The following is a 20,753-nucleotide window of genomic DNA, read 5'->3' on the forward strand; positions in this document are numbered from 1 at the left end:
CCCAACAAAGGCACTCAACTTGAGAGAAACTCAAAATTTATTATCGTGTTCATTTTCAAGTTCTTTCTTTAAACAGATTTGCAGTTAAAAGGACTATCAATTAAAATTAATTGATACACTTATTTTTAAAATGCCAAATTTGCTCAGTCATGTGTTTCTCTACAGAATTATAAATTATCATATAACACTTAAAATCATTTCTTTCTGGAAATGCCTGCCTGTGCACAGCATTCAGTATGCACTAACTACCTACTCATGCCAACTGAAGTGCAACAGATGCTCAGTAGGAGTAAGGCATTTTTTTGTAGCGATAGCAATATTAAACATGTCCTTCCTATAAACTATGGAATTAAAAAGTTTCTGGAATTACTGATTTATTTTTCTGTTGATGAAATCAGAGTTATTTTTCTACCAATCACAATACTATTTTACCTATCTGATAGTATTAGAACTATATTTTCCTATTACAGATTTTCTATTACAGATCATTTGGTGTTTGTCAATCCTTATCCCAGTTTTGTAGTTTAATAATTATGGTGAAGAAATAATACATTCCTAGTTAATTGATAAGTGGTATTTAAAAAGTTATATTAAAACATTTTAAAGTAATGCTGCAATTTTTAGTTTATGTATATCTAAAAAACTGTTCTGGATCATATCATAGGATTATAATAAATTCTTTCCAGTGACTTAAAATTGAACATTAAATTAAGTCCTATTAAGTTCTATTTATTACTTGAAATAAATAAGACAATAAATAACACTAAGTGATTCTGCATGTCCTCAAACACTATTTTCCATTTCATTCTCTATCTAATAATTAATTAATTCTCTTTCCTTTTCAATTGTAAATATAAAATAATAAACTTAGACAATAGTAATTTTTACAATAAAAAACAACACTTGCAACCTGTAATCTATTAAGGGTCCATGCACCATATTGCACGTGCTATACACAGGAACAGAAAGCTCCTTTGTTCTCCACTATTCTGCAGTGCCATCCTGCAGATAACCTCCAAGTGAACAATCAACTTCAAGCTTCTGAATTCAACCTGTTGACACAAGCAAAGTTGCTACAGATTGCCCATGAACCTTCAAGAGGCTACGGGTAATCCTGGACTTACAACAGTTCATATTTAGTGACCATTCAAAGTTATGTTATTGAAAAATGTGACTTATGGCCATTTTTCACATGTATGATCATTGCAGCATCCCCATGGTCATGTGATCAAAATTCAGATGCTTGGAAAGTGACTCAAAAAATTTGGGCTCAATTGTGGTCATAAATTGAGGACTATCCATACTGTTCTTTCTGCTCCATTTCTCAACACAACATATATTTACTTCTGCAAATGGTATAATAGATGAATGAAATGCTATAGGGCCTTTACACAGAACTTTCAGGAAGAAAGTTCCCTCTACTATATGATAAAGTCATTATATGGTCAATGCCAAGGTGCTCTTTTTTTTCATATCCCAAAGTACAATGTGGATATAACAATACTTGATCTATTTTATAAAGTTATTTTATAGAGCAGGGGTGTCAAATTAGTGGCCTGCAGGCCGGATGCATCAGGTGTAGGCTATACCCACTGCAGTTCCATGAATGGGAAAAATGTCACAAAATGTTACATGATGACAACACGACGCAGCGAGTTTGATACCCATGTTAGAGATTAATAAGACACAGTGCTTTACAAACAATAACACACATTGAATTATATTATATACACACCACAGAATACTTTTTAATTTATAATTAAATAGTATCATTTTTCCAAACACATTCTTCTAAGAAATAGAGGGTTTTTTTAGTGAAATATTGTATGGCGCAACTGCAACATGTTGAATTCCAGTACTAATCAAATATATGAATGTATTCCTTTCAACAATCATAAAGAAAATTGGTCAAGATCATGTTCCTTTCAAATGTTTCTATTGGGAATTTCTGACCAGTCTTTTTTGACCTATTAAATCCAGAAATGTTATTTCTTGCCATCTCATGTAATATGCGCAAATGACCATGGAAGCAGGAGAGCTGTGCTAAATTTCAGATATTGTACCATATACATCTGTTTATATCAGCTTCCATTGCTATATAAGTAGTCCTCAGCTTATAACCACAATTGAGCTCAAACTTTATGCTGTTAAGTGAGACAGCTGTTAACTTTTACCTGATTTTATGAGTTTTCTTGCAGTTAAGTTAGTAACACGGTTGTTAAGTGAATCTGGCTTCCCCATTGATTCTGCTTGTCAGAAAGTTGCAAAAAGTGATCACATGAACCTGGGACACTGCAACTGTCATGAGTCATCTAAAGCAGTGGTCTCCAACCTTGGTAATTTTAAGACTTGTGGACTTCAACTCCCAGAGTTCTTCAGCCAGCAAAGCTGGCTGAGGAACTCTGGGAGTTGAAGTCCACAGGTCTTAAAGTTGCCAAGGTTGGAGACCACTGATCTAAAGCATCTGAATTTTGATCACATGAGCATGGGGATGCTGCAATGGTAGTTAAGTGTGAAAAACGGTCATAAGTCACTTTTTTCAGTGTCGTAACTCCGTAAGTTACTAAACAAACTGTTGTAAGTCAAGGACAACCTATATTTCATTCTGCAGACTTTTATCTTTTATCTAAGAAAAACTCTTATTAGTATACTAAACTCATCAACTTTCTTAACTATAAATTCAAAAATAGCTCTACTTGAAGAGAATTTATTTAGAAAGTTCTGGAAACAAAGATATAGTTTCTTTTTTCCTGTTATTCTTAAACTAAAAACCTTATTCTTACTCCATCGAAAAGTGTTTTGTTAGTGGCTATTGCTGATTTGTAACAGCTATAAGCAAGCACAACTGTACTATAAAATATTGTGCATCTGATGGAAACAATTCCTTTGATGTTTTACATAATTTTAAAAGAAGTATTCCTATTCCTCATTCAAGCAGTCTTCACCATCTTTCAATCTACCTGTGGCATGTGTGTAACCAGTAACATTTAACAATTACAGTAACAAATTAAAATGTTTTCCTCTTCAGCAGTTTTTTCTATGAATCACCCTTTCAGACTAGAACCAATTATGCAAACATATTTGGTGGAAAGTCCAGCTGAAACATATGGCTTACTGCAATCATAAATAATCATACCACATATAAAGAATCCAACCGCCTATTTCTTATTGGTGCTAAAGAGTATAATTAAATGTTAAAGAATATAAAGAAAATAATATAATTCCCTGATCAATGCACCTCCTCCCTTATTTCTTCTGGGCAGACGTGTGACATTTCTGAAGAAGGGTGTGCACTTATAAAGAAGTCCTGCTTAAATAATGTAATGTAATTAATGTAATGTAAAGCCATTACAGCATTTTAGCATTAACCCAGTTATCTCACTGTACTATAGAGGAGATCAATATCGTCTACAGTGCATGCATTCCCGCGATGAAAAAAAAGGGGGGTGGGCAAACGAAATATATACACGGTCTTTTTACACAGAGCGTCGTTTTTAGGCCAAAAAGTACTTGCACCTCCCACAAACGATTCACAAAGGGGAGAGAGCGCCAAAGGACTGTTGTGAGTCACTTCTCGCCTAGTAACAGCCGCGTGTTCTCGTACTATTAGCCGCTCGGGAACTCCGTCCGTCACGCTCTCTCAGTAACCGCAGGTGTGCATCTGCAAGAGCCCAGACGGGGAAATGGGAGCCACTAGTGAACTCGGGCCGCAGGGGCACCGGGGGACCATTCCCAGCCTCGCTTCCCGTTCGGGCCGACTAATTCTTCGGGAGCAGCCACCCTCCCAAGCCCCGCCCCTCTCCCCATCCTCAGTCGAGTACCACCCAGCGTCTCCGCCCCCCCATTTCTCCCCCTTCAGAGCCCTCCAATTCGTCACACCTCTCCTCTCTCCCTCCCTCCCCTTCATGTCGGGCGTCCCGTTCCTGCCCGAAACCAGCGCTGCCCGCCTCTTCTCCGCCCCCACCCCCACCTCGGTTTGGCAGCACCCCGGCCGTTTCTTTCCTCCGGCTCTCCCCTTTTTCCAACCTAGCCCTCCTACAAGCGCGCGGCTCACCGACCTCCTCCTCGCTCTCGTTGCGGAAGCAGAGGCAAGCCGCCCGTTTCTTGTACCCGTCCCCGTCGTAGGTTCGAGTCTGGTTGGACTTGAGCTTCATCATCTCCGGTCGGGGAAAGGGTGGGGAGGCCCACTAGGGAGGCAGCAGCGAGATGATCCGAGAAAAGGGTGTCGGCTCCGCACGCGGGTTAGGTTGGAGGGTCTCCCTGCCTGAAGGGGGCGGAGGACCCGCTATCCCAGAGAGTCTCTGCCTCCTCACACAACAGCCGAAAAGGAGGGGAAGCCCCCTCTGCACCGCTACTTGCTACAAATACTGTCGCCGTCCACCCGCCGCCTTGTTCCCGCTCTCTGCTGCTCCAGGGCTAGGACCGCAGCTTCTGCCAGCGTTTCGGCCACCGCCGCCAACGACGACGACCGCGGCGCCATCTTGGGGCATACTACGTCAACGGCGCAGAGGCAGCGGGTGGAGAAAAGCGCTGCCCGGGATTTCTTCTTCGGCGCATACTACGCAAGCAGCGTAACCGAAGATTGGGAATCACTCGCCCCTTTCCGCTTCGGACACCCGTTGCAGAGAGCGTCTCCCAACGCGAGGCTTGAGCCCAGCCGCACTACTGTAAGTCAAAGAGTGTCGAGAACACGGGGAGGGGTACCGTATGTGCTCCGCTGCCGTCGCACTCTTACGCTATCACCGTATACGAAAGCCACAGTACTGTAAGCGAGACGTCTGGCGTAGCGTTTTGCTCACGGCCTCGGGCTTAATCGCCGGGCTGCGCAAATCGCGTACAGTGAGAGGAAACAATGCCCATCTTGTGGGAGCAGCGGCACGCCAAAAGCGTAGAAAGAAAGAAGTCTTGTTGCAAGCTTCGATAAAGAGAAGGGAGGGGTAAGACGGCTTCAGATGGACAGAATAAAGGGTGTCTCCTCTAGGATGACAAGGAAAAAACGGGAATGGCGCATTTGCAGTTACTCTCAAAGAAATGTGTACTTCGTATTTCGGCCAATGACTTAATCTGTTAGCTTTCGTGGGAAATCATATTTTCCGAGCATTAAAGCTGTGAAATTTTGTCACTCATTATGTACAATGCCCCACCATGTTCGTCTTTCATCTCTTTTACCTTAAGGATATTCTGAAGCAAGTGGACCGATCATGATGAATATCATTGATAGGGCGGCATGTCTGCATAAGGGGAATTAGTTCCTTTATTTAAAAAGTTGCCTCGACTGCCCCCCCCCCCACCAAAACATATGGCCTTTCTCCTTCCTTGACATAAGCTGCTTTTCTTTCTCAGGTGACAGGAATAAGAGAAAGAAAACTTCCTTCAGAGTTGACAGGAATGGGCTCTAAACACAAGATGTCTGCCAAAAGAAAAGAAAAGCCTGTTTCCTCAGCAACAAAGTTAACCTCTGCCCTGTAAAGTTGACTGCAAGGCAACTTGCCTCCTGACTAGCACTATGAATAACATGTATAGCTGTTGTTTTATTAACCTGTAATCTGTGATAGTTTATTGTATCAAAATTTAATGAGAACTAGTATTTTACTTAGTGAGAAAGAAGCCTTATCTGACCAAAAGATAACTAGACCTTGAAAATGTTTGGCTTCTCATCCGAGAAGCGTCTTCAGTTCTGATTGGTCTGATTTGTCACTAAACCAATCCCATATACACAATATAACAGTTTGTAACCTCGCTCTTTTCAGAGTCTCCAAGGCTGCTGGAAAAACCATGTTTTAAGAGATTAATAGGTCAGTAAGGTGGGGACAAATCTTACCTCAAAAACGTTCCAGAGGATAGATGCTGTGGCAGGAAAGATCATATTCTGGTCCTGTCAGATGGAACCCATAACATGTTTCTCCTGCTAGACCTCATAGGATGGGTAGATATAACCAGGAAAAGGTAGTCACTGATCCCATACTATCTAGGGGTTTAAAGGTGGAATCCTGCATCTTGAATTGAATCTGGAAGCAAACGTAACCAATGCAATTCATGTTGCAGAGGTATAATTTGAGCAATCCTAGGGGCATGCATAATTGCCACCATATTTTGCACCAGTTAAGCTTCTAGATACTCAAATACCTGGAAGCTTAACTGGCAAGTTCCATGTAGATCACATTACAGTAGTCCATTCAGGAGGTGACCAAGGCATAAATAAATATGAGTAGAGTATCATGATCCAAGAATGGATGCAGTTGGAGCACAACACGGATCTGGACAAAGGTCTTCTAGCCACAACTGCCACATGTTCACCCAACAGCTTTATATAGATGTTAAACAGGAGTGGAAACAGTACCAACCCCTACAGGACTCCACATAATAGGGGTCAAGAGTGAGAACTCTCACACTCAATTAACACTGACTGGTATTGGTCCCATAGAAAGGAAGCGAACAAGAACATTAATACTGCCCACTCCTCCCCATACAGCTAATCTCAAAAGATACCGTGTTTGATGGTATTGAATGCCAGTGAGATATCAAGAAGAACCAGGATGGCTGGACTATTCCTATCCCGCTCATGCCAGAAATCATCCAAATGTCCAACCAATGTCATTTTCCTTCTAATGCCCAGGCTTGAATCCTGACCTAAGCGTCCAGATAATCCAATTTACCAACTGAAGACTTTGTGTGACCACCCTATTCACAACTACCAAAAGAGAGATTGGTTATTGGATGAAAATTATCCAATATGTTAGGGTGTAGCAATGACTTCTTGAGGAGGGGGCAAACTAATGCCTCCTTAAGGGGCAGAATATTTTCCTCTCTCAAGGAAGAGTTCACCAGTGCTAAAATCTAACTATGGTACATGTCATCCCCAGGCAGCCTTAACTAGCCAGGAAGAACGTGGATTTAATGAGCAGATGGTTGAATTCACATTCAGGCCGACTCTATTCAAACTGTTCCCAGATAATAGGGAAAGACTGGTCCCTGGGCATCTCAACTGGTGTCAAGACTGGTGAATACATTTAAGCAATTTTATCCAATAGATGCTCTGTAAATTCAGCTGCATGACCTTGTATTTGAACTTCCAAATCTTTTATCTAAAAGGGTTCGGGTCACACTAAATGGGGCTGCCAGGTGGTTATCTACAGACATAATAAAGAGTGGAAAAGTATTGCCATACTTGTATGGTTTTTTTTAAGTATATGGTGGGCATGCTGTGAAAGTTGCATGAACACTTGTTGGGATCTAATTTTTAAAAATTGTAAAATACAATACATTATTGTCAGCTGAGCTGAGTTCAAGAATCAAGGTCTAGGGTTAGGGTTAGTATTGGAATTTCAATTCCAAACATGAAACATACTGGCTTCAAACATGTTTCACATGATATGACAAATTGTTGAATTGGCATATAATTTTAATTGCCTGCACACCTCTATTTATTTGAAAATAAATGTGGGTGAACTACAAAACAGTTTTGAGTAATTGCTTTTGTAGTAAAAATAGAATCACATTAGAATTCTACAGAGTTTATGCTGTTGCCATGTGCACAATGCTAACTACCCCATGTACAAACACATATGCTCAATCGAGGAGTATGTTTAATGGGAGAAGATGGAAAAAGAATCTCTGAAATTTTACATATAAATCCAGTGTTGTATTTAATTGTGTGTTTTTTTCAAAATACATCTCTACTCTCTCTTTTTTATTCTGTATAAGAAAATATATCCAAACAGTTCTATCACAGAGGAATTTCCATAGTATAAACAGTTTGTTTCCCATTATGGGCCTAAATTGTACTAGACCAGGCGAACTGGTGGCCCGCAGGCCAGATACATCATGTCAGGCTACGCCCACCCCAGCTCCGCAAAGGCAAAAACATGATACGTCATGATCTGGCCGTGACACAATCGAGTTTGACACCCATGTACTAAACTATTACAAAATATCAGCAGTGAATCACTGTTAAGGGTCCTGAACTAACCATGCTGCATTTATTATTTTTAAACAAACTCTGTCTCAAAAGAGGCCTTCAAGATTAGTACTTACACCTGTTCATGGCAGGAATCCTCATACCATCCCATATAAATGGTTGTCACACATTCAAAAATCTAATTTATGGAGCACCTAGAACTCAGGAGGCAGACTATTCTGCTCTTGAATAGCTCTCTCAGATGGAAAATTTTCAAGTTTGGGTCTCCCTCTAAAGATTTCCATTCAACGGCTCCTGTCCCATCCAGGGACACTAGAGGATAAATACACAACCAGTGTACAACTGTTACTGTGTCTCCACTTAGCTTTTTATCTTTAGCATAAATGTACCCAGTTCTTAAAACCATCAGAATTTAGCTTCTAAGTTCCTCACCATCTTTATTGTGCTTCCATGGACCACATTTTCTTTTCTATCAAAAAAAATCAATGCTGCCAAGAACCATTGGACAAATTAGGAAAATTATAAAAAGGGGAAAAATGAGATGTGCGCTTGAAATTCATGAAAGAAAAATTAAAAAAATTGAAAGGATTCTGCTTGCTGGAGGTGACAAAGAAAGTGCAAAGAATTTGGGGAAAGAATTCCAACTAAGCCAAGTATGGATTCATAAATCTGGCATTTATTTTGAATCCATTTTTTTCATAATTTGCTTTTTAAATATTTTTTACCAGCCCCAATATCAAAGAAATAACACTAAAATATTCTTTGTTTGGATAAGTAAAAATATACTCAGGTTATACTTCATTAATTTAGGGGTAAGTAATTCACCCTCTTTCCTTGATTACAAGTAGTATGGAAAGTTATCTCCTTCAAGATTTGAAAGTGGGATAGGAATAGGAAATTTCTGAGATTTAAAACTTTCATTTTCATGCTTAAAAATACCAGATTTGAAAATCTGTTCCAAATGCCAAAATTCAACCTCAAAGTGTATAAATTATTTAAAATGGGGCATGGAAGGGTAAAAATTCAGTTTGTCTCTCGGTGGCCTCTGACTTCCGATTATATCTTCAATTGAGAAAATTGTGCTGCTGGAAATAAATCATTTGCTTGTTACCCATGAGTTGCCAGCTGTGAATTGCATTTCTAGCTTATTTCTGCCTAGATGTCCAGAGAAGGCTGAAATATCATTTCCGAAATGGATTGTACAAACTGAGATTCTTTTCCAAAATTAGCAGGATATTTCCAGTGCTGTATATTATTTAGGAGGAAACAGAGATAACAACATACAGGCAAAAGTACAATAATGAAGCTTTACTTGAAGATACAGAATTGATAATCCAATTTCTTGTGAATAAGCGTTATTCCATTTGAATAGCAAATAAAAATATTTTCTATTGGAATCATGAATAATATATATGAATATATAAATAACAGTATTTACTTAATACTATTAAAAATAGAGCTGCTGTTTTAACATTAGATTCAGTGATTCAATATATACCTAACTAGCCCAAAGAAATCAATACACCATCAAAGGAAAAATCCATCTGTCCAAAACAACTGTTAGCAATTATGTCAGAAAACAGACAAATGTTGATACTGTATCTGAATACAGGTAGTATTCAGGTAGTTAATATATACAGGTAGCTCTCCTTTAGCACTGCATTTAGCGACCATTCAATCATGTAAATGATGAAAAAGTCACTTAACAACCAATTCTTGCGTTTACTATCTTTGCAGGTCTATAAATCGAAAGCTGAAACATAAGGTTTCATTTGACAGATGCTTCCTCTAACAACTGAGTTGAAGATCCCAATTGTAGTCATTAAACTAGGACTACCTGTAATTGAATAATTGTCTAAAAATTACTATAACAGTTGTAGTTTTTGATTTATAATCGTTCATTTACTGGCAGTTCGAAGTTACAATAGCATTGAAAAAGGTGACTACCAACGATCACACTTACAATCATAGCAGTATCCCCATGGCCACATGACCTAAATTTGGGCCCTTGGAGACCAGCATGCATATACAATGGTTCCAGCATCCCGGGATCATGTGATCACCATTTGCAACCTTCCCAGATAGTTTCCAACAAGCAAAGTCGATGAAGGAAGCTGGATTCCTTAACAGCTGCAGTAATTTACTTAACAATACAAACAAGAAGAAAAGGTTGTAAAATTGGGTATGACTTACTTAACCACCATCTTGTTTTGCAACAGAAATGCTGGCCCCAATTATGGTTGTAAGTTGAGGACTACCTGTACTAAATTAATCTTGTTAGGAGAATGCTGTCAAGTTTTGCAATACTTAACTCCCACTCAGGCATCATCATGTTTTGTGACTAGGCAATGTATTCTTTATGATACCATATTCTGATACAACATGCAAGCTTATTATTTAGCCATTCATAATCACAACGATTAGGAAAAAAAAGTGGTTAAGCTGCAAAAGACATTAGACCACCCATGCCCTGTTGAGTCATAGAAGTACAGGTAGACCTCAACTTACGACTGCAATTGAGCCCAAAATTTATGTTACGTGATAAATTTGTTGAGTTATGCCCCATTTTATGATTTTTCTCACCAGTTAAGTGAATCACTGTTCTTAAATTAGTAACACAATTGTTAAGTGAATCTGGCTCTCCCGTTGACTTTGTCAGAAGGCTGCAAAAGGGGTCAAATGACCCTGGGGCACTGCAATTGTCAATGAGTCAATTGTTAAGTATCCAGTGTAAATCACATGACCATGGGGATATTACTATGGCCATTATGAAAAATGGCCACAAGTCCCTTTTTTCAGTGCTGTTGTAACTTCAAACTGTCACTAAATGAACTGTTGTAAGTTGAGGACTGTATTTATTTACCTAAACTCACAACCATGACCTAGGGAGGACAAAGGAGGAGTGGGAACAAGAGCAACTTTTGACTTCCTGCCAGCTTCCTCATCTGTTTCCTTGTAGGAATCTGCCAGGGGGCATCAGAAATATCCCTTCCCAGCAAACAGGTTAAGTGGTTGCTGCTGGATGGGGGAGGGAATGATTGATTGCAAGACTGGCTGGAAAATACCATGGAAAATTGAAAGGGAAGATCATGTGACTGCAGTAGCAGCCAGAACTGAAGCTGTCACAACTTCCCCAAATTTCACTCTCTTGGGAATCATGGGTCCCAGATTTGGAGGCATGCTGTACTGTAAGCTTATTTGGGGTACCTTGGTTCAAAAGTTGTTGCCCTATGCTGCACTTTCACTCAAAGGTCGTGATGGGAGTTTTGGTAGCATATAGATTATAAGCATTCAGCAGTTATTTTTAGGTTAAAATCAATTCCAGGAACTTATTTCAGCATCCAACCTTTTGGTGTGTATGCTCATGACAATGACATTTCTCCAGAAGCCACAGAAATCCTACAATGATCCTCTCCAGTGACTCAAATTTATAAAATATCTTGTAAACTAAGAGCCAATGCAGCGCTGCTTAAAAGTATAGGTACAGCAATGAGGAGATTCAAGTTTAAGCTTCCTCGTCAACCACTGAAATTCATTGGATGACTCTGAGTCGCACTCAGCTCAGCTTTTTTTTTGCTGTGCCATCAGTCAATGTTGATTCTTGGCAACTGCCTACATAGCTAGTCCCTGCAGTGTGTCCCAAGGTCACCCAGCTGGCTTCATGTCCAAGATAGAATAGAACAGTTCCCCAGTTTTTAGCCTAACATCTTAACCACACCAAACTGTCTCAAGGTACTGACTGATAAAAATTATGAAACTGAAGCCGAGATTGGATTTGCTAATTGTTTCGAATATCTAGGAATTCCTTAAGTCAGAAATAACAATTATTAGAAACAAAATGGAGTGAACTATTTTGGGTAACAATACCCAATTTAGTGCTTTTGGCTGATTTTGAAGAAATTGAAAAAAAGTACCCACAAATATTTTACAAAAGAACTTTAGGTCGGTTCCCATCTCTATTTCCCAGTAATACAGGTAGTCTTCAACTTACGATCACAATTGGACCCAGAATTGTACGACTTTTCTTGATACAATTGTTAAGTGAATCACTGCAGTTGGTAAGTTAGTAACAGTTAAATGAATCTAGTTTCCCCATTGACTTTGCTTGTTAGGTCACAAAAGGTGATCACATGATCCCTGGACACTGCAGCCATCATGAGTCAGTTGCCAAGCATCTGAATTTTGATTATGTGACCATGGGGATACTGCAATTTTCATGTGTGTGAAAAACGGTCGTGTCACTTTTTTCAATAATGTAACTTTGAACGGTCACTAAATGAACTGTTGTAAGTCAAGGACTAACTATATAGAAAAGTAAAAATCATCAGGCCAAACAATTAACACCAAGCTCTGAACAACTCTGCAAGACAAATTTTGTATCAAGCCTGGAACCTATATTTTCATTTTTCAAAAAAATAAACACCATTTATCTTATTCTAGTGTTGACTAAAAATGTATATGAATAGGTTATGCATTAATTAACCAAGGATATCACAACTATTCTTCTGGGAGGGGAAATGAATAGCTACATGGGATATTTCTAGAACTGTTGATGCTTTGTCATCATAATCATCACCTGAAGTCCAATATATGTATGTATGTTTGTATACAAAATAAAGTGTTTATGTCCATACTGTATCATAAACCACCTAAATCTCCATATCACCTGCAAGAGACTGTAAGTCCAGCCACATGCTTCATCTGGACATAAGAAGCCATTAAGCACAACGTATATATAAATTCCAGTATTAACATCATTATTATTGAACACTAGGCAGAAATTTTTCAACGGTCTACTGGTAAAACGAATAGTGAACTATGACACAGTTATGATTAACAGCTAGAATTGCGTATCAGAGATCGTTCCCAAACGTTCCATTTTCAACAGTTAAGACCTAGAACAGGAAAAGTGTAGTTATTCAGTTTTGTGACTGGGACCAGGTTTAAACCCTCTCTCAAAGGTCCGAGCTCGACCTATACCAGTATTAAGTTGCCACTCACTTGGAGGCTAACTGGCTTTATTTAGCCAGACTCTGGCACATACAGTTCTAGCAGCAGCAAAACAGCAAAAATGCAAAGTCAGCACTGCGAGCGTTCACCTCCCAGCGTGTTTTATTTAGGCAAGCCATGTCCTTCCGCCAGCACTGGCCTGGCCCAATTGTCAGCTATGCATTGGCCTGGCCAGCGGGATATCGCCCAGACATTCCTTGACCTGGAACAGCTGGTCATCACCAGGAGTTCCGAATCTCAGCAGGCTGTTTGCCTTGCGTCACCATGCCTCCCTGCTGCACAGCTGATCTTCGGCTTGCCCTCCATTGACCAGCTGGTCCCTGGCAATCGTTTGGCACACTGCTGCTGCAGCCTCTCCTGCACCCATCACCAGTGCTCCATCGCTGCAGTTTCCAGCTCTCCAACACCCCCATTCACCAGTGCTCCACCCTGCCCTAGTATGGCAAACGCTGGGCTTTAGGGTTTGACACCCTCACTTAACTATAGAGCTAACTGAATGACTTTAGACTAATCACACACTTTCTTAAGCCCATCTCACTTCACCCTGATTACTGTTCTAAGAATAAACCTAGCTGAGACCAACCTTCATGTGGGCCATCTTGGGTTCATGGGATGAAAGATGCTGCAACATACTGAAACAATAACATAAATCAAAACCCCAATGAAATGAGTCAAGGAAACCCACATTCAGGATCAGAATAAATTATACACAGAATTTGTTAATTTGTACACTATATTTCAGCAAAGATAATGACAATATCAGGACTGGTGCTATATGGCTAGGTTAGTAAGATCGGGAAATAATGGCTCCTACAAAGTCTTAATCAAATTGGAGACCTTTGCACCCATGAAAATTTGGAATGTACCTTTAAAATAGCCAACATTCCCTGTAAATCCACGTTTGGGGTATAACTCCCACATATGAAATCAAGAATTAGAACCTTGCAGCTTATAAATGCATCCACATTTCAGCATGTTAATGAAATGATTCAAGTATGCAGTGATTTTTTTCACCTTTTTATTATACACAAGATGCAAATAACAGCAACAGTTTTCTACTGAGGGGGTTGACCACGCCCACGTCCAAATCCACCTCTCTGTAAATTAAAAAGAAAACATTACAAGTTTGTTACACAATTACCTCATGAGTCAAAGAAAAAAAGAGTTGACAGAACTTAAAAATAACTAGGAACGCAGTAAAGTAGGGTAGTGAGTAACGTTTAAGTAGGGTAGTGATGCCATCATTCAAGCTATAGGGCATTTGGACAAAAAGATTCTTAAGTTAATACCCCAAGTAGAAAAACTAAAGGACAGGAGCAAAATATGTCATAGCTCAAATACTCAAAAATATTTCCTTTGAATCTCAAGTATTTCAATCATGGTGCAACTTGGTCAATAACTAGCTAAATTAAACTTACTAAAACTCCAGGTAGCCTTCATATTATGCTTGGGAAAAGAAGGCATCTAAAGAGAACCATAGCTCACAAATAAAAAGAAGCAATTCTTTATTAGTAAATATTTCATCTATTTAGTTGCCATTATTTGTATGATGAATGAAGCTCCCTAGGTATACCACATTATCATAGCTGAAACAAGCCAAACACACAAAACAATATTTTACACTTACTGGCAATTAATATTTGGCCCTTTCTACCTGTACAGATGATACTCTAAATTCTATTAAACCAAACAGTAATATTTTTCATACAACAAGATGTTTCCTCTAACGAAGATGAACACAGCTACATTCTCATGATTAATGCTTGATAGGATTTTGAATTACCTAGTCATCATGGCATGCTGTTCTTTCACTTTTATATTTAAACTACAGCATATTTTTAGCATGCATTAAACACAGTAAAATATGTCATACTTACAAATTGAAATTCAGTAGCTGACCCAGCACCAGCTTCTGCCTTTTTGTCTGCACCAGCTGATAGCAAAAAAATATTAAGGTAAGAATGTGGTATATGAAGATTTCTATTTATATGTAGATATGCCTAAAATTTATTAGGATACTAGAAGTCCAGGTACAACTTATAGTCAATTATGCAATTTTATTGCTGAAGTCAGTATATGTTCCTAACCTAGCAAGCATTCCTTTCCCTGTTTGTTAAGAACAACAAAGCTTGGATGAAAACTGTTTTCCATAATAACACTGTCCTTCTAAGCGCAAAATATTTCCAAAGCACAACAGAACAGGACAATTCTTCCTTTTGAAAAAGTTCATGGCCTATACTACGGAACATGAAAACAATGGCAAAAGCTAGTTAACTCTTCAGTTCAGCAATGAAGTTAATACTTACGAGGAGCTGCGCTTCTTCTATAGGTATCCCTATCAGCTTCTCCTCGTGTAAGACGAGCTGGACGTTCACCCTCTAAACCTAAAAAAATAAAAATGAAAAACCTCACAATTTAGTCTGAAATTGCAAAATTATCAGAATCAGATTAACAGAGTTGTATGGGACCTTGTAAGATCATCTAATCCAAACAGGACCCTACCTATACCATTTCTGACAAATGGCAGTCCAGAAATGGTATAGAGTCTCCTGCTTGGGTGGGGGGTTGGTTGAATTATGATTCAGCTTGTATTTATAATGACACTAGATTCATTACTTTTGAAGAGAGATTTTAAAAGGTATGATATCAATTGTTTGATTAATTGATTGATTAATTAATCAGTTAGATGCAAATATTTTATCTACATCTTTCATAGAAATATATATATATATATATATATATATATATATATATATACATACATACATACATACATACATACATACATACATACATATACATACATACATACATATGATTCACTTGAACAAAGTGCAAATATAATGATTCTAGGCAGTTATTTTCTCCTCACATCAACCTTATTGATCATTATTTTAAGTTGCCCAAAAGCTATTCAAAGTGAGATTACTTAAAACAAGTGGCTATAATACAAAAACCTGAAAAAAAATTATATGCACTGTACTCTGTTCACAATTATTAATAGTTCATGAGTCTTTTGAAACTGAAGCAGTACACAACTGAAATAGGATAGACAAACACTTACCTACCTACCCTAAACATTAATTGAAAGTATCACTGATATACAAATATTTTACATTTAAAAAAATACTGTTCATGTGTGTTGCTAGAATTAATGATCATGGACAGTTCTTCGAAAAAGTGAATTTTAGTATTTTCCCTAATGAACTAATTTTAAAAAATTTAGAGCCAGGGAATACAAAGCTTGGTTGTCAATGTATGTCAACATAATCAAAACCAGAAACATTCTAGACAAGAGAGCATTATTACACTAATGCAATAAACACATGCTACTTTCTTTCTAAAGCAAAGATTAGCACTATGATCAGCACCAAAAAGTTTGGTACTACAGGTAATCCTCATGTAGCAACTGCAATTGGTTCCTGCAAAATGGTCATTAAATAAAGTCTATGTGTGCGCGCGCATGTATGAGAGAGGGAGGGAGGGAGGGAGGGGGAGGGAGGGAGGGAGGGAGAGAGAGAGAGAGAGACAGAGAGACAGAGAGAGAGAGACAGAGAGAGAGAGAGAGAGAGAGAGAGAGAGAGAGAGAGAGAGAGAGAGAGAGAGAGAGAGAGAGAGAGAGAGATGCATGAAATTGTACAGAAATATATATAGGTTAAATCCAATACTCTCTTTACTGAATGTGTAGTGTAAGCATTTGTATTTTTGTTTGGGAAATAGATCTCAAGGATCATTTAAATTTTTGTCAACTATTTTACAACTTAATGCATTAAAGAATATTTTAAATTAATGATTTGTTATTATATGTTTTGAACTCTTAAGACATGCAACATAAATAGTTAAGTAAAATTAAAGGACCCTTCCAAAATATTTCTTTTCTTGGCAATAAATACCAAATCCAGAGAAGAAATCAAAATTTCACTAATAAATCAAATTATCAAAGTGAAATTCTAAATTTCCAAAGCAAAACTCACCTTTGGGCCTGGGTCTGCCTGTTTCAGGACGGCTGCGACGCAAAGTGGCAGGCACAATTTCAGGTGGTAGATGGAGATAATCCCGCAGGTACTGAATGCCCTCATTGGTCAAATACCAATAAAAATGCCTCCAGGCAAACTGTTCCTTCACGTAGCCACGAGATTTCAAGGACTAGGAAGACACACCAATTACTTGTTGCAGAAAAGAATAATGTTTCAAAGACACAATTAAACCCAACTAAGTTTCTGTCCTGAACTGTTCAACCATGCTTCTATACATCCTGCAAAATTATAAACAGGTAATACTTTCTTTCTTCTCTATATATTTAAGAATTAGAAAAATACTGCTACTTCACAAAGTGCAACTTTTTCAAACCTAAGGTCTGTTCTTAATCCCAACCAGAGCTAACAACAGAAAAGAGTATAATGTTTGCATTTTTAAAATCCCACTTCAGAAGTTTTCTCAGGATCAGCTTGCCATGGAAGATTAAGACAGTATTGTACCTCCTGGAATTATTTCTACAGTGCTACTTAAATATAAAAGCCATGCCCTATTATTAACTTTTATTTCTTAAAATGAAAGATGTAGACTAAATGCCTGTGGCAATGACAGGTATTCACAGGTATTTATTGAAGGATGGTTAAGGATATGAACTTATGCACACTTTAGTACGTAAATAATGCTATACTGGTAGCTGAGATCCTGCCAAGGTAAACTATACAATGCAAGAATGCCTAAACATATTGAAGAACACAATAGGAAAATAGGAGAAATTTCAAGGAACTAGTATTGGCAGAAAAGTGGTTTCTGTAGTCTGCAGCAAGGAATGTTTGTCCAAAAAAAGTGAAAATGGCTACATGTTAAGAGTATAATTGTGCCCACTTTGCTATGTAGAAGGAAGAACTAGGTATGTTAGAAAAAATATATAAATAAATTGAATTAAGATGTATGTGTGGTAAAATAGACAAGATATGATCAAGAAAGACTGAGTGCTGAACGAATGTGAATGTGATCAATACAAAAGTGAATTCCAGTACAAAATAAATATATTGCATTGGTTTGGCCATAAAGAGAATGACAACAGCAAAACAAATATAAGACAGATGGAAAGGCCAATAAAGTGGGGAGTTTATGAAACTTATGAGCTACTCCAAAACAGTTTAAAGAGCAAAAGAGAATATATGTACCACTGTATGGCCATAGTGGAAACAAGAGGGGTTTGCAAGGGCAGAAAGGTTTGGACTAGTATATTGAAAAGTGTTGGTGTAATCTAAACAATTGTGCCACCAAGGCAATTCAAAGATCAGTTTAACTGGCTGGTAAGATAAGCAATAGCAATAGCAGTAGACTTATATACCGCTTCATAGGGCTTTCAGCCCTCTCTAAGCATTTACCTGCATTGCTTTCATGACATGGAGGTTGGGCACATTTTTGTCTGCTAGTTCTGGATGCTTAGGCATGTGGACATCTTTCTTGGCCACCATCACACCCTCCTTAAAAAGGAGTTCATAGATTGCAATACGATTTTTCTTAGGCATCAACATCTGTGGGAAATAAAGATTTTGTTGTCACCTGCAGTCTCTTTTCCAGTTCAAAGTAGCAATAGTTGTCAAGAAACACCACACAGGTTAACTTATTGCTGTGCCAAAAACCTGAAAGGTAAAGTACATACTTGTGTATCCCAACCATTACAAAGTTAAACTTCAGAGGAAGACCACCATTAGTTTAAGATTATTTGACCAGTGGCCAGTATAATCTGCTGTGACTGGATTAGTCTCAGGAAGACCCCCGTTATGTCCCATGTTTTAACCGGAAGCAGAAATAATTACATTTCAAATCACCAACACGGAGACCTATTTTTCTCCCAACAAGTAGCAATAACTAGAGGATGGGACATGGATGGAAGTTTCAATGAAACTAGAAATGCTTGGCAGTTTCTATTCACCACAAAACATCAGGCATAATAACATGTATCTTTTATAAACTCCAGCATACACTCGCATAGGGATCAATTCTCTTTATAGTTGGCCTCTAGTGAAGTTTTCATCTTTATTCATAGCTTTTAATCATTCCGGGTGGGAAAAACCTCCACGCAAACAGGACCACACAAACTGCAGATAGGCCTACAGTATGTTCCAAAAAAGAAAAAAAAAGTTGCGATGCAGGGGACGAACTGTATTGCTAGAGCCCCACAACGTTCCCACGTTCTCTCTCCAGAAGACACGGCCTGGATTAATAAAGAGCCCGCCTTCCAAACGGCGCATCCCAATTCCACCTTTTTTTCTCGAGCCTCGATTCTCCCCGACCAATTCGAGTTCAACGAAAATAAACAACAGGGTGCCTAAGAGCGCCAAGGAAGGGTACCGGTCAGTGCAAACGTAGGATGCGGACGATGCACGGCGGATAGACTAATAAGAGTCAGGCCTTACCGTGGCGGCACTCTCAGGACGAAAGCTGGAAAAGAAAGAGCATGCGCAATACGATCTCTTCCTGCCTCGGAAGGACCCTTCTAGAGTTAAGGAGTCGGCTAGTCTACTGCCTTTCAGCAAAGCCTCTAGTACTGTAATCGAGCAAGAGCGTCAAAATTAGCTATCCTTCAGAATCTAGTTTCATTTTGATTACTTTTTAAAATTCATTTTATACTACTTTGTTTTGTTACATAATTTTATACAATGAGGAATGAATTTGCTACACATGTTGTGCATAGCCAGCTTTACAAAAGTGGTACATTTTGCTACATTGCACTTTTCTCTTTCTTTGTGTCTTATGACTACCCATATTTCTTACCCAATGGTAGTGAGACACATAATGTTTCTGACAATTGCAGGAAATATATAGCCATAATTGATAAATTGAGTTAACACAGTTTGATTTCCTGGGCTTAACCCAAAACGTGACGGGTTTGAGAAGCTCATAAACAAATTTAATAGTATTGGCTTTGGGCTTTTTTCAATTGATGCGCTCTGTGTCATGGCCCTCATCAGCTGTTCTATTTAGAATAAAACCATATTATCTGCATCTGCATAATATTTCAGGTTAAAATAGGTTTGGTTAGTTTGTGTTTGAGAAAAACAAAGGGTCATAGAATAAATTGATTCAGAGTTCTCTCTTGAGACAAAAATGACCAGACTCAAAATTATCAAATTTTGGATACATTATGCAAAGACCTGATCCCTTGTGAAATCCATAATCCTGGGAAAGAAGAAAGGAAAGAGAAGGAGCGAACAACTTTATTGTACATAATTAATGTCATACCCATGTGCAACATGAATTTGTATCTAATACTATAAGTCAGGGTTGTCAAACTCGCATCATCATGGCAGCATCAAGTGACATATCGGGACTTTCCCCCCCCTTCATTAAACTAGGCAGGGGCGGGGCAAGCACATAACACATCTGGCCCGCAGGCCACAAGTTTGACAGCCCTGTTATAAGTGTACAATACATGGAAACTATGAATGTCAACTGAGCAGTGATGGACTAAATACAAGCTGAGTTTTGACAGCTGAGGGAAGAAATAAATACATTTGCATAGGCTTGTGGTTTGGGTTAAACTTAGCATTTAAAGCCTATTACAGTTAAACATGGCCCCCTTTGCAAGCATCTCACTTTCTACCAGAGATTGTCCTTTAAACTGGTTACCAGATCTGGGCTAAAAACCTCAAGATGACAAATAGCAGCAAAAATATACAGAAAATTTTAACTGTTTGCTTATTTCTGGATATTTGTAGCCAGACTCATTATACTAAATTCAAGGCTGAGTCAACCTTGAACTGGTGAGAATCGAACTGCCAAACTGCTGACAGCTGACAGTCAGCAGAATTAGCCTGCAATACTGCATTCTAACCAC

General features: G+C 38.5%; 2 protein-coding genes and 1 long non-coding RNA gene across 3 annotated transcripts in view; 1 reads left to right on the forward strand and 2 right to left on the reverse strand.

Moving 5' to 3' along the window:
• Nucleotides 1-4,656, reverse strand: part of NUDT3 (nudix hydrolase 3) — a 44,035-nt gene extending 39,379 nt beyond the window's left edge. Inside the window, exon 1 of the mRNA XM_014062988.2 lies at nucleotides 4,059-4,656. Coding sequence (XP_013918463.1) covers nucleotides 4,059-4,157 — 99 coding nt within the window. The 5' untranslated portion in view covers nucleotides 4,158-4,656. The remainder of the gene's footprint in view (nucleotides 1-4,058) is intronic.
• On the forward strand, nucleotides 4,530-7,457 carry LOC148044643 (uncharacterized). The gene is made up of 2 exons (XR_015697314.1): nucleotides 4,530-4,667; nucleotides 5,344-7,457. It is a non-coding gene; the product is annotated as an uncharacterized LOC148044643 (long non-coding RNA).
• A 6,418-nt stretch (nucleotides 7,458-13,875) lies between these two features.
• On the reverse strand, nucleotides 13,876-19,400 carry RPS10 (ribosomal protein S10). The gene is made up of 6 exons (XM_087719936.1): nucleotides 19,333-19,400; nucleotides 18,298-18,447; nucleotides 16,903-17,074; nucleotides 15,235-15,312; nucleotides 14,806-14,861; nucleotides 13,876-14,025 (listed from the first exon to the last, which is right to left on the reverse strand). Exons 2-6 carry the CDS (start codon nucleotides 18,445-18,447, stop codon nucleotides 13,984-13,986), a joined length of 498 nt encoding a protein of 165 aa, XP_087576062.1. The 5' UTR covers nucleotides 19,333-19,400; the 3' UTR covers nucleotides 13,876-13,983.
• Nucleotides 19,401-20,753: the final 1,353 nt, after the last annotated feature.

This window comes from Thamnophis sirtalis, unplaced genomic scaffold (assembly GCF_051295495.1).
Source record: "Thamnophis sirtalis isolate CommonGarterSnake01/CBP01778 unplaced genomic scaffold, rThaSir2_p1.2 scaffold_7, whole genome shotgun sequence".
NCBI lineage: Eukaryota > Metazoa > Chordata > Lepidosauria > Squamata > Natricidae > Thamnophis > Thamnophis sirtalis.